Here is a 12,415-nt window from a genome sequence, read left to right on the forward strand (position 1 = left end):
CAAACGTCTCTATCATAATAGATCACTTATATTACACCATATTAAAATGTCTTTTCTTTAATTTTACGCGAATACAAAATATTTTAAACATCGATATTAGGTATTAGGCCACCACTTACCACTATAGGAAGTCATGTGTGCTGAATTTTGGCAGAAAAAACAATTTATATTGTTTTTTTTATCCCTATTTAGTATACAGAAGTCACTTTGTTTTTAGTGCTGTACAGACAATGACATGTGATTAGTAAAGATTAATACTAATATATTAGATCAAATCAATCATTAATTAATCATAATTCAAGGTAATTAGTTCAAAGATTCTCATGAGTTCCATTAAAAAACACTAATTGTAGTACATCAAATTTTGTCAATTACTTTTAATATCTCCTTTCATGTATGGTCTATAAATCTCCACGTTAATTGATGATTAAATAGGAAGCAAAAATAAAAATAAACATCTTATATATGAATCTAAAATGAATAAAGTAATAAATATGATTGTTAATAGGTGGGGAAGTCAAATTAATCCTCTTTCAAATATAGGTAATTAGATAAATTAGCTAAAAGTTATTTTAAGAATTTATTTTTTAATTATATGTAGATGTGATGTTTACTATGGAGCACAGGTTATATCGATATTGATTTTTAAGTTAGTAAACTTATAAAGAAGAGTTGTATATATTTTCGAAAAATGAAGAGCTTTTAACAGGCATAGTTCACATGATACACTTGTTTTCGAAGTCGATAATGATATAGTTTAAAGGTCAAATTTGTAAGGTCAGTTAGCTCGAATCGAACAGGCATGTTATGAATTTGAGTCGTGATAAATATGAAATTAAAGCCTAACACTCTTTTAGTACAATGATGAGACAAATCTCAGCGAGAACGTTAAATCACTAAACAAGGTACTCTCTCCATTTTAAAAAGGATGATCTAGTTTGACTTGATACATAATTTAAGAACGACTTTTCAAGTAGTGTTCGATCAATTGCCTATATTAACCTTCAAATCAATAATTTGAATAGCCCATTTTCACTTGGCCCAAATATAGAATGAACAATCATGTATCTACATAACCTTCTAAAAGGCCCAATGGGCCATATCAAAAAATTTGTTAAACTTTCTTCTTCTTAATATTCACCAAATAGACTTTTCAGTCCCGTAATTTTAAAAATACTAAATATTTTAAATAAAGCGATATAAATCGTTATAATTTTAAATAATCGATGCAACATGCATAATCCTTCCTTTTGTTTAATTGTGGGGAAGGCAAGTGAAAATGAGATCCATGTATATAATATTTTTATTATATTCATAGGATATTATTGGATACATAAATCATTTTTAAAAAATGTTACAACATTGATTTGACTACACTTCTCTTTTTCTTCTACACCAAACCTGCTAGGAAAATAAATTAATTAGCCATATTAATCCCATGATTATTACTTTTGTTAAAGCTAAAATTACCATTAAATCAGTCAAACTAAGAATTATTGTTCTTAAACATGAAAAATAGCACTTTGTTTACACAATATATTGTTTTAAGGGAAACTTACATAAATATACTATAACAAAAAAAAATATTTATCATTTATAGCAATAATATTTTTATCTCACTTGATTATTTTTAATTCATTTATAATACAAGTTTAATACATGTTACAAAAAACAATTTATTATTCACATATAATACAAATTTTAATGATGAACAATACATTTATCACACATTTTAATACACTTATAGTACAATGTGACAATTTTTTACCAAACAAACATGATATATTTCAAAAACACAATTATAATTCATATATATTGCATACATAATTCACTTTTAATACATATTACAGATTAACAAAACATTGCTATAAATGATCATAAATTAAAATTATCGCTAAAAATCAGTAATTATTTTTTAAAATATATTAATTTATGTAATTTTTCCTTATTTTGGTTCGAATTTCTTTTTTCAAATTTAACTCTGCCTGTATAAACTTACTCACATTGTCAGTTTCAATCCCAAATAAAAAAGGAGGTTGCAATAGGCTAGTAGCCAGCATAAACTTGTCAATTTATGATGAATCATCTTAGTACAGATATTGATATAAAATCATGAGCATATAGGAAGAAGTATGATTCATATAGCCGATCTCAACTTATTTAAGACAAAGCTTAGTTTTAAAATTGACAATTTTAATATTCTTTGCATTTTATTAAGTAAGAACACATAGAATGCACACCTATGGTCTCTTAATGTATTGTTGTTGATAAAAGAACAGCCATCATGATGAAAAAGAAGATAATCTGCAAAAGAAATTGAGTGTACAAGAAAAAATTGAATCCAGAAAAAATAAAGAAAATATATAAACAACAACAACATATACAGTATATCTCGAGGGTAGTGCATACAGAGTCTTACCCCTACCTTATGAAGATAGAGAGACAGTTTCCGATAGACACTTTGCAGATGTTAAGTATAGGAAAACAACAATATACTCAGTGTATCTTAAGGGTGGTATGTGGAGAGTCTTACCTCTACTTTATGAAGACATAGAAATTGTTTTTGATAGACATTCCGCATATGTAAAGTATATGTAAATCATGAACTATAAATATGAGCCAAAAAAAACTCACCAAAACTGGAATATTATAATTAGGCTGATGGCTGAATGTGTGAGATTTCCTAGTGGTAAATAAAGTCATCAACTGATAATGTCAAGAACTTCAATAAACGAACAACAACATATCAAGTGTAATTCCACAAGTGCTAACAAACCTTTGATTTAAGGTTCCGGAGTCTCTGCAAGTTTTCAAGATTGCTTCAAGTCTCTTCAAAGTAATCGTTGCGTTTGGATCATCGCGATCAACCTCAAAGCATCGATTGTTAAGTTGTTTAATCGAGCACGATGAAATCAAAGAATCAAAATTTGAACATAAAGAAGAGTTAACCATAGTTGAATTTCACCTTATATTTGAACATCAAAGGACTTCATATATCAAATGCAAACAACTAGGCTACAGTCTTAAACATATTGGGGTCGACTATAAGAATCCTCACTACTTCATTTAACCTCAACTCACGAGGGACTACTAGATGAAGAACTCTAACAATGCAGATGTGAACGAAAAAAAGGAAATCGAGCAATTCTAAACTTAGCCAATAACCTTTAGAATGAGTAAGTCACAACTTCAAACAGTGGTAGGTGAGTCAAAATATAAAGAAGTAAACAAACGAGATGTCTCCACTATGTACTGCAGAGTTAAAAGTTGTTAAGAGAAAAGTACATGTTATACCTTAGATTCCATTATACAACAGAAGTCATAAAAAGCTCCGTAGACATCAGCCATTGTCCTCGTCTGATCAATAATCTTAGCACAGAGGCCTAAAAAGAAGAAACCAAAGAACAAGACTAAGCAAGAAATTGTTTTCATCCACGAAAAATCATCAAACACGAAATAACAGACATTCAAATTGACAAGTCGTGTATCTTTACCTCGTCTCATTTCAACAACGCCTTTGAAAATCTCAACGTTGTTGTAGTACATCGACAAATTCCCCATATTTATAATCTGGTAGTACAAGAAAATCACAAGGAAATGATGCTCCACTAGTTCTCTTATTGAAACCAATACGCGGTAGAAAAAACAACGTTTTGAACTGTTGAAAGGAAATTTATACCTGTGGAATTGCACAGAAATGAAAGATAGCAGGATTGCGTAAACTAGACATGCCAGTCAGACAATCTTCTACATACAATAAAGCATTAGTAACCATTTCATTCAGACATTGTACTGCCATGACCGAGTTTTCCTCGTACTTAAAATCCTGAGGCACATAAAGAAGATGAAAATTACAGAACAACGAATCAACGTATGAACTTCAAAGAAGAAATAGCAACATGGTATGATGAAAACAAACCTCGAGTTTGTTAACATATTTACTCCAAATTTGACGAGGCCAAAACATACGACATTTAGGTACTTCATTTATGTCCTCTAGATAATCTCTAATGATGCTTATTTTCTGAAATGTAGACAAATATGCTTGTAATCAGTAGCTAGCATACAGAGCTTTTCTTTTACGCTCCGCGATAAACATGTTAGAGGTCAATACCTGAAGAAATAAACCCATGGAAATCGAGATGGATTCTGGTGCTAAATCTTCTCTTCCAGAAACATAAAAAAACTTTGACAATCCTAATCCACATAGTCCAGATGCATAGAAACTATATTCATTATAATCATCGATTGTTTCTACCTGCACGATACCAAATGAGTCATTTATAAGTGAAATTTACGTGTACTAATTTGCTAGTGAAAATGAATTCACGATTATTCAGAGTCAGCAAGTTCAGAATGAGTTTGATCTTATTATGTCAAACATAGTTCAAGAACATAGCAATGAGTTCAAATGAATTGTCTATTCTTAGACATATGGTTTCCATAATGTTGGGTAACGTCAACATCCTGCCTATGGCAAAACCCACGAGAGTGTTGGAGTGGCCCAGGTCAGAGTCATAATCGAACATGTTAAAACCTAGCTATTAGCTTTTGGCATATGATGGTAAGGGTTTGATCTCAACACACAATTTTTGTCAATATTCCGCGAATTACCTCTTTGCATAGAAATTTCGCCATTCCTTCACCCATCCTCTTTGTTATATCCTTAATCACCTCTTGATAACTGCAAAAAATACTCAAAAATGTATGAAAAATTAAGTATGATTCTGTTTTTTCGCGATCAATTTTCGATATGTAAACAATGTTGGGGTTTAGCAAGTGTAAATGGGAAAAGAAAAGAGAGAACATGAAAGGTGAAGGAACTATTTTGGAGGGAAAATGAAAAGTCATTTGCAAAGTGCAAATGAAAAGTCATTTCTCCCACGGTAAAAGAAAGGGACATTATTGTCCTTATATAAGGAAACACTTCCATTACTTCTTAAAGAGCTAAGAAGAAGATGCCCCTTGCGCCGTCGTCGTCACTCTGCTTCGGCTTCGGCAAATGATGTGATTGATAAATTTTTTGGACAAAATTTATTAAATCAGTTTTTGTTAAATCAAATAAATCCTGTTAATATGAAAAGCCATTAAGTCTGTGTGACTTGTTCCTCTCTGAAGTTCGCTGAAGTTAAAGAAATGTGAGGTATCGTCATTTCTTATACAGGTTTAATCCGTTTTATCTTGGAGAAATTAATCCATAACCTTGGTTACAGTGAGGAGATTAAATTTCTCAAGGACACACAGTAATTTCTGTGGACTCGGATTATTTCTTGTATTTTATGTATTTTCTACTTTGTCTTATTTCTGTTTCTGTTTATTGGTTAATCTTATAAATACATGTTAATATAACAAACAAGTTAATACAAAAAAATCAACAATTTTTTCTAAGAACTCACTTTGTATCAAGCTCTAGAAAAGCAGTGGAAACATGATGGAATTGGTCCATAAGAACTTTGAAGGCCTTCGTACCACCTAATAATTAAAAAAAAGGCGAACAATTTTAAGTTATATACACTATCAGATTATTTTTACCTGTTACCTATCGCGAAGTGAAGAACAAAACTTACATGAAAAATTCCATTGAGGATCATAGAAGTTGCAATAAAAATTTCTCAAAATAGGTACTCTAACCTCAATAGCTAAGCTGGTATCATCCTCTGTTCATAAGTAATTAATTAAGTAATTAGAAGGGAAAATCAAAATAATTAGTGAGCAATGTTCTAGTAATTAATGAAATTAATTTGAACATACATACCAACAGTATCAAGTGCTCTAAGAACCAAATAGTAAACACAAACCTACAGAATTGGACATGAATTTTAACAACAAAACGAAAATAGAAGAAAATAGTTTAATATTTATTTATATAGTAAATATTTTTTACACTATCAACATATACTTACCACGTTACGTAGGTCACTAGGAAGTTGTTGAATAACAAGAGCAAAGCTACGAGACACCTTTCGGAGAGTAGCGTAGCAAAAGGCCCAGTGTGGCTGCAACAGCCACACTGATGTCTTATTCTCTACGCGTTTAACCGATAACATGAGTTTTATCAATGGATATAATTCATCTGGATGCATCAAAATCTCTTGCATAAACCCCATTTTTATAAATTTGTTTAATTAAGGAGCGTCAATTTATAGTCTATATACACTAAAAAGAATGTGAAAAATATAAACTTCATGCGAGGATATATAAAATAATGAAGAAGTGAAATATTTAATTTTAGTAAAATAATTTAATCGAGTATTTTAGATTGTTAATTAATTTTATCTTTTATTACATAAATTTAGTGTTTTAGAATCAAAATGCATCACACAAAGGGAACCACAGGAAATAATACGAAATTTTGTGGTGTTAGGTTGGGTTGTTTCAACTCATTATTTTCGTGCTTTGGTTGTTTGAATTTATATTATATAATATATTATCGTTGAAATTTTGAGATTTAAATTTTTAAACTTTAATGGTAGATTTTGATACAAAAGTTTAAACTTTTTAAAAAATAAAAATTTATATATTTAAAAGTTACGTAAAAAAAAATACTATAAATCACAATAATAATATCTAAAAGGCATATAGAGAAATTTCGATAAAAATAACTTGATTGTCTCTTGAAATTCTAACTACGGGAAGAATAATACTTTTTTTCTTTCTAAACGTACTTGATCTAAGAAAATGTGGCATTGTAATATTGAGTTGGCCTGAATCATATATTGTAATAAAAAATATATATGTATTTATAAAATTAACTAAAATTATATACATAATAGGTTTATGAGTTGTGAAAATTAATTCAGAACAGCGATACAAGTGGACTAAAATGATAGTAGTCAAGATTAAATAAATAAATAAAATCTAAACTTTAATTAAGTCATTTAATTGCAGAGTGATTCAAATTAGTTGACCTTTATTTTTCTCTTGGAATACTTACTTTATCCTATGTTTGTGGTGACATGTAAGTTTTTTATGATCACAAAACTGAGTTGTGGTATATTATAATGTGAAAATATAAAATTATGTTTTGTAAAAAATTATTTATTCTGAAAGGTAAAAATAAAAAATCAATACAAAGTAAAGAATCAAGACAAAATAAAGTAGAAATAAACCAATTAATCTTTTGATTTGTCCTGACATTGTATAAGTATTTTCTTCCATGCACTTGATTTGTCATTTATAAAATAATTGTTTGGCATATTGGATAAGAATAATAATTTTGCGATGAATTGATAATCTCAGAATATCTTTTACACTAAAGTGATGAGATTAATTATCACTTATCACGTATAAAAGATGGAATACCTAATCTCATGAAATACGTCATCGTACCTAACATCAGCATTAAAAATTTATCGAAATCAATCAAATATCCCTTCACCTATAACAATTTAGAACACTCAAAACACTTGGAACAATTCGTTTCGGAGTAAAAGGCAGAAGAACTTATTCTTACTTGCCCCAACAACAGCAACATGCACAATACAGTGGAGCAGAATGTACGCAGACCTTACTATAACTTTATGAGGTTAGAAAGACTATTTCCGAAAGACTCTCACACTCGGCCTTTGGGCTATCCATTTTCATATGTACCAAATAGAAAAGTTTATGTATAACCTTCATTTGGACCTTTGGGCTATCTATTTTTACAAGGCCCAAACAAGAAATTAGTCAAATGGAGCCCATGAGTCCATTAAGGAGACTACATAAGTGGGCCTCTTTTTCTGGCAAGTGTCTATGAGTGATCTTCAATAGAGAGACAAATCAGATATTTGATGTACAGCAACATCATTGGCTACTTTTTTCTGTATGTACTATTTAAAACTTAGCATTATTAAAGAATGGCCCATTGGGCCCATGATCAAGACAGTATGCCTCTTGTTGTTCTAGACAATGACTTCATAAAATGGGTACTTCTTAACCTATTTGAAAAAAGAAAAAGAAAAATAGTCATCACCTATCATAGAGTTAAATTTCATTAGTAAAGATTGATCCAGCCTCTACCTCATAGAAAATTCAGTTTAGGAAGCTAGCGCCCGTTCTCGCCCCAATATATGATCAAGCATTTCACCTGTTTGAATTTGAACATTCTTAACTGGTTAGCACTTTATACTATAGCATGAGGCAAAGTGTTGATCAGTTAAAAATGTTCACGTTCAGAAGATGAAGGTAGCGAAGATCATGATGATATTTAGATGAACGTGCTCATAAGAACGAAGTTATATAGAATAAGATAGGGAGTCATTTTCGCGATAGATAAGATGAAGAACCGAGGCGATATAGTTCAGACATGAGCAGAAGAGGTGTGAAAATACATTAATGCGTACTATTATATATATTGCTACACTTGTTTTTTACATTGCTAGTTTATCCTTTTTTTTCTTTCTCACTTTCCTATGTTGGTTACATCTCTTGAATCGAGAGTTTCTAGAAAATAGTCATTAAGTTTACACCAATATCTTATCGTTATAACATATTTCAACTCGAATAAATTGTCATTAAGTTTGAAATATGAACTCCAAGTCACCGTCATGAAAAATTTAACGATTATTTTTCAATGATAAGACTGAAAAGTGACTAGCGCGCATTATTACTATGTTCCCTTTTTAATGGACCCAATGTACATACAACTTTTTAATTTTATTTTTTTGCAATGTAGAGTACATAATTCATAATTCATTGTCTCCATTAATTCATTTGGTCCGTGAAGAACAGCTGTATTTGGTTAAGTCATTTTCAAAGTCTGGCCTAAACTGAAGTTTGTTTTCCTGTTTCCTAGGTGGAGCCCAAATGGCCCACTTTTAAAAAGTCAGCAAAATAGGCCACTTTTTCAACTCAATAATTTTAAAAAATAAAAAAATAGAATTTTAATTTCTACAAGTGAATTCAGGATATTGTCAACAAGTTTCAGTTATACCAAAAATGGATCGTCATACAGTGTGGTAGAATAGTTTTATTCTAATCGGAGTATCATCTCCGAATGAAATTTGTAGTGGATCGCAATATTTAAATTTAATCAGATTTCTAAGAATAGATCTTACGAAAAGATAAGGATGATTGTCACTTATTTTATACACTTCGTTTTATACAGTTTTTATTTTTCTGTTATGGAGCGCAATTATATAAATTTCGCTATAAAATACAAATATAAATTTTTTATTTGCTATATGTGAAAGTTTCTAAAAACAATTCTAAGTGGGTGTAAACATGGCCGAACATCCACGGCCCAATGATCACTCTAACCCAAATTGGACAGGCCCAATAGGCCCACTTGCTATGTAATTTTTCTATTTTGAGGGAAGAAATAATAATAACAACAATAATAATAATAATAGTCTTAACTCTTAAGAATCTCATTCTACTGAGTTAAATATTAAATATGTGTTATTAGTTTTTCTTTTTTTTTCAAAGTAGGATTTGATTAGTTATTCGCTATATTCAATTGTCTATATTAAATAAATTTCTTTTCAAAAACAATTAAGAAAATATCTGAGTTAAATATGTCAATACTTTAAAGTGATTTGATCAATCGATTACATCAATAATAATTAGATGAAACTCTCAAAAATTGATGTACAAGCTATCCTTTCAAAAGACAACAAAGAAATAAAGCCCCACTAAATTATTATTATTATTATTATTATTATTGTTATTATAAATTCTAAAATGTTGTAATACATTTTGGATTTTGATTTTTCTAGAGTAATTGATATGAAAAAAATAATTATTTTTGAATTATTGATCTTCTAAAAGAATTCAATTTATGTTCCACTCACAATAATACCAACAATCTTTTTATACACTTCATCGTTTTATATTCTTTTAGTCTCAATTTATAAGATGTATATTTTTTTAATTTATTTGAAAATGTAACAGTATCTCTTTTATTTAGAAATAAATTAATATTAATTTTTTTCTAATAGATTCATCCCTATCACATAAATATTTGTACATTTAATTTATATAATAACTCTCTTGTATTTTAAATTTTATGTTTAATTAAAATCTATCACATAAATTAATGCGAACAATATAATAATAGTCGTCAATTTTTGTACGACAAGACAATACCACCTAAAGGGACCTACATTTTAAAGTTTGCAAACTGTCTTTGTCTAAAAGATCAATTTTTTTATTTTATTTTTTTTTAATGATTTTGGTCCCTCTCTAATAAGTAGAACATTATTTATCGAAATAGAAGGTCAGTTACAATCCGTCTACAAAATTAGATTTGAATATTTTCGACGCAATGTATGTCATTACACACTATTTCGAAAAAAAAAAGTTATGCAGAGATAAGAAGTAAAGTTTTAAAACTCACAATGTGTAGCAACAAATCTTATTTTAATAATTGCGCTATACTGACGATAATATATTCACATATGAGACATCCTTAGGGCTTTGCTTTTGATGGGTTGAAACTCAATTACAATTATATCTTTTTTTTCATACTATTTACTCTATCGCTCTTAATCGGTTTGCTTTAATGACAACGTTTGCATGAAGAAAATGACATCGATTTAATTTCATAAGGAATAGATACCCGTCCATAGATGCTTTTGGTGGTAAGATAGTTTTCAAGGTTTGAACCCGAAACTTCTAAGGTAAAAAATATGAGTACTCTTTTTAAATGAGGTTAAAAGTTAAATAACAATGTGAAAGTGTTAAAACTTCAAATAAATATAGGACCTTAATGGGCTATGAGTGAAAATGGGCCCATTATCACGTGAAGAGCACGAGTTTAATGGGCCAGTGCTGTGGTCGTTATGCTGTTTGATTATGATTTTTTTGAAAATTATATTTTCCTAAAAAGATTTAATTCTGTGGTCCAGACTTTGAAAATTAGAAATAGAAAATATATATTTTTTTAAAAAAAAGATAATTATGTGGATGGACATTATACCTCTAATTATCGGTGGTGGCGGAGTGAAATTTTTTTTTGTAATTGAGATTCGAACGTTGATTCATTCAAGGTGTCTAAGCATATTCGAAGCATTTAAAAGCACGAGGTTATAATAACCTAGTATGTTAAGTATGTTTAAAATATGTTATTTATTTTCATATATTATTTTATTTGTATATACAAAAATAAATTCAAAGAAGAATGTCCAATTAGACACCCTAATATGCGTTAGCCTCCGTTGCTAATTAACAAGTGTTTAAACAAGATAATCAAACATATTTATAATAATGTTTTATTGATTACATGTTTTGTCTTAAATTGATTTTCATATTATATATTTTTAATATATAACTATCTTATTGTAGCAACCAAAAAATTATCCAAACAAATAATATAGTTATAGAAAAGTTTAACTCTATGTGTTTGTTTTGTTATTATAAAAGAGATGTTTGTTATAAGTTTGGAATTATTTAGTATTCGAAAATTATAACTACACCCATTTAATTTTGATGAATAGCCTTATTTGTTTGAGTTTTCGCTTGAATCGAAATCTTTATACATAGATGGGCTTTTGATTTACGTAATGACTCATTACCTATTAAACGTCAGTCGAATCATCTACTCGCGAAATCACCAAATTTGAAATCTTTTTATTATGTACCTCTCAAGCATGTTTTGCTTCTAAAAGACCAAACTTTTAAATTTTCTAATTGATTTGTTTCTCACTTTGAAAACTTATTTATTTAAAGGATTGCACAATGATACCAACAACAAAAACACAACTTCAAAATCCTAATTTATTTATTTTTTTGGAAAAGATGACAAACAATTGCTTTACTATTAAAGTGGATAGTAAGCAAACAAAATTGACATTTAACATAAAACAATGAGAAAAAAGATGAAAAACATTAAATATTCACGAGTTAAAATCAAATATATGAACTCTAATTAATTAAAAGTTACACACAATTGATAATACAAGATATAAATCTTTTAACGATAATTAACACAAATATATAACAGACATGTATATATATATATATATATATATTCTAACTTTAAATTTGCACATTGGTTTCGAATAAATGTTTACTAATTACAATCTCTAGCTACCATTTGCAAAAACAAAAAGAGAAAATTTATTTTTATCAATAATAAAATAATACATGAATTTTTCCCTTTCTAGTATTAATTCTTTCATTGGTTGGGACCATAACATTATGAATAGCTTTTATTTGCAGTCTTAAATATATAGTCTTCCATCGGCAGAACTTAAAATCTTATAAATATTTTCAATCATTAACCATAGTAAACGTTTGTACTTTTTATATAATATAATTAAAAAAATATATATTAAAATTATGTATGCATTATTAAATGTTACGAGTTCACGTGAATCTATCGTTCAAATTCTTACCAGTAGTCGTTACTAATGACTAGAGAAGGTCACTTCATATACCATCATTGAAACAACATATTTGTGGCTATTAAATTCATCCTCTAAAGTGAACAATA

The 12,415-nt window shown here is 28.8% G+C and overlaps 1 protein-coding gene across 2 annotated transcripts; it reads right to left on the bottom strand.

Moving 5' to 3' along the window:
• Positions 1-1,269: 1,269 nt before the first annotated feature.
• SQS4 (squalene synthase-like) lies at positions 1,270-6,250 on the bottom strand. Of its 2 annotated transcripts, XM_004249685.5 has the most exons (14): positions 5,904-6,250; positions 5,756-5,798; positions 5,568-5,657; positions 5,397-5,472; positions 4,615-4,684; positions 4,115-4,258; positions 3,920-4,024; positions 3,680-3,826; positions 3,495-3,570; positions 3,295-3,383; positions 2,777-2,868; positions 2,635-2,683; positions 2,241-2,304; positions 1,270-1,401 (listed from the first exon to the last, which is right to left on the bottom strand). In XM_004249685.5, the coding sequence occupies exons 1-13, from the start codon at positions 6,105-6,107 to the stop codon at positions 2,251-2,253; spliced, it is 1,239 nt and encodes a 412-aa protein (XP_004249733.1). In that variant the 5' UTR covers positions 6,108-6,250; the 3' UTR covers positions 1,270-1,401; positions 2,241-2,250. The 2 variants fall into 2 exon arrangements, with proteins under 2 accessions (XP_004249733.1, XP_069146705.1); XM_069290604.1 differs by lacking the exons at positions 1,270-1,401; positions 2,241-2,304 and having other exon boundaries at positions 2,391-2,683.
• Positions 6,251-12,415: the final 6,165 nt, after the last annotated feature.

The sequence above is a fragment of the Solanum lycopersicum genome, chromosome 10 (genome assembly GCF_036512215.1).
Source record: "Solanum lycopersicum chromosome 10, SLM_r2.1".
NCBI lineage: Eukaryota > Viridiplantae > Streptophyta > Magnoliopsida > Solanales > Solanaceae > Solanum > Solanum lycopersicum.

Bases quoted from the DNA above. Each gene is read 5' to 3' on its own strand.
- SQS4 (XM_069290604.1), bottom strand. From the start codon at position 6,107: ATGGGGTTTATGCAAGAGATTTTGATGCATCCAGATGAATTATATCCA. The intron at 3,384-3,494 runs GTAAAGATACAC...TCTTCTTTTTAG, and splicing joins CGTTGTTGAAATGAGACGAG to GCCTCTGTGCTAAGATTATT. The intron at 2,869-3,294 runs GTATAACATGTA...CGATGCTTTGAG, and splicing joins GTTGTATAATGGAATCTAAG to GTTGATCGCGATGATCCAAA.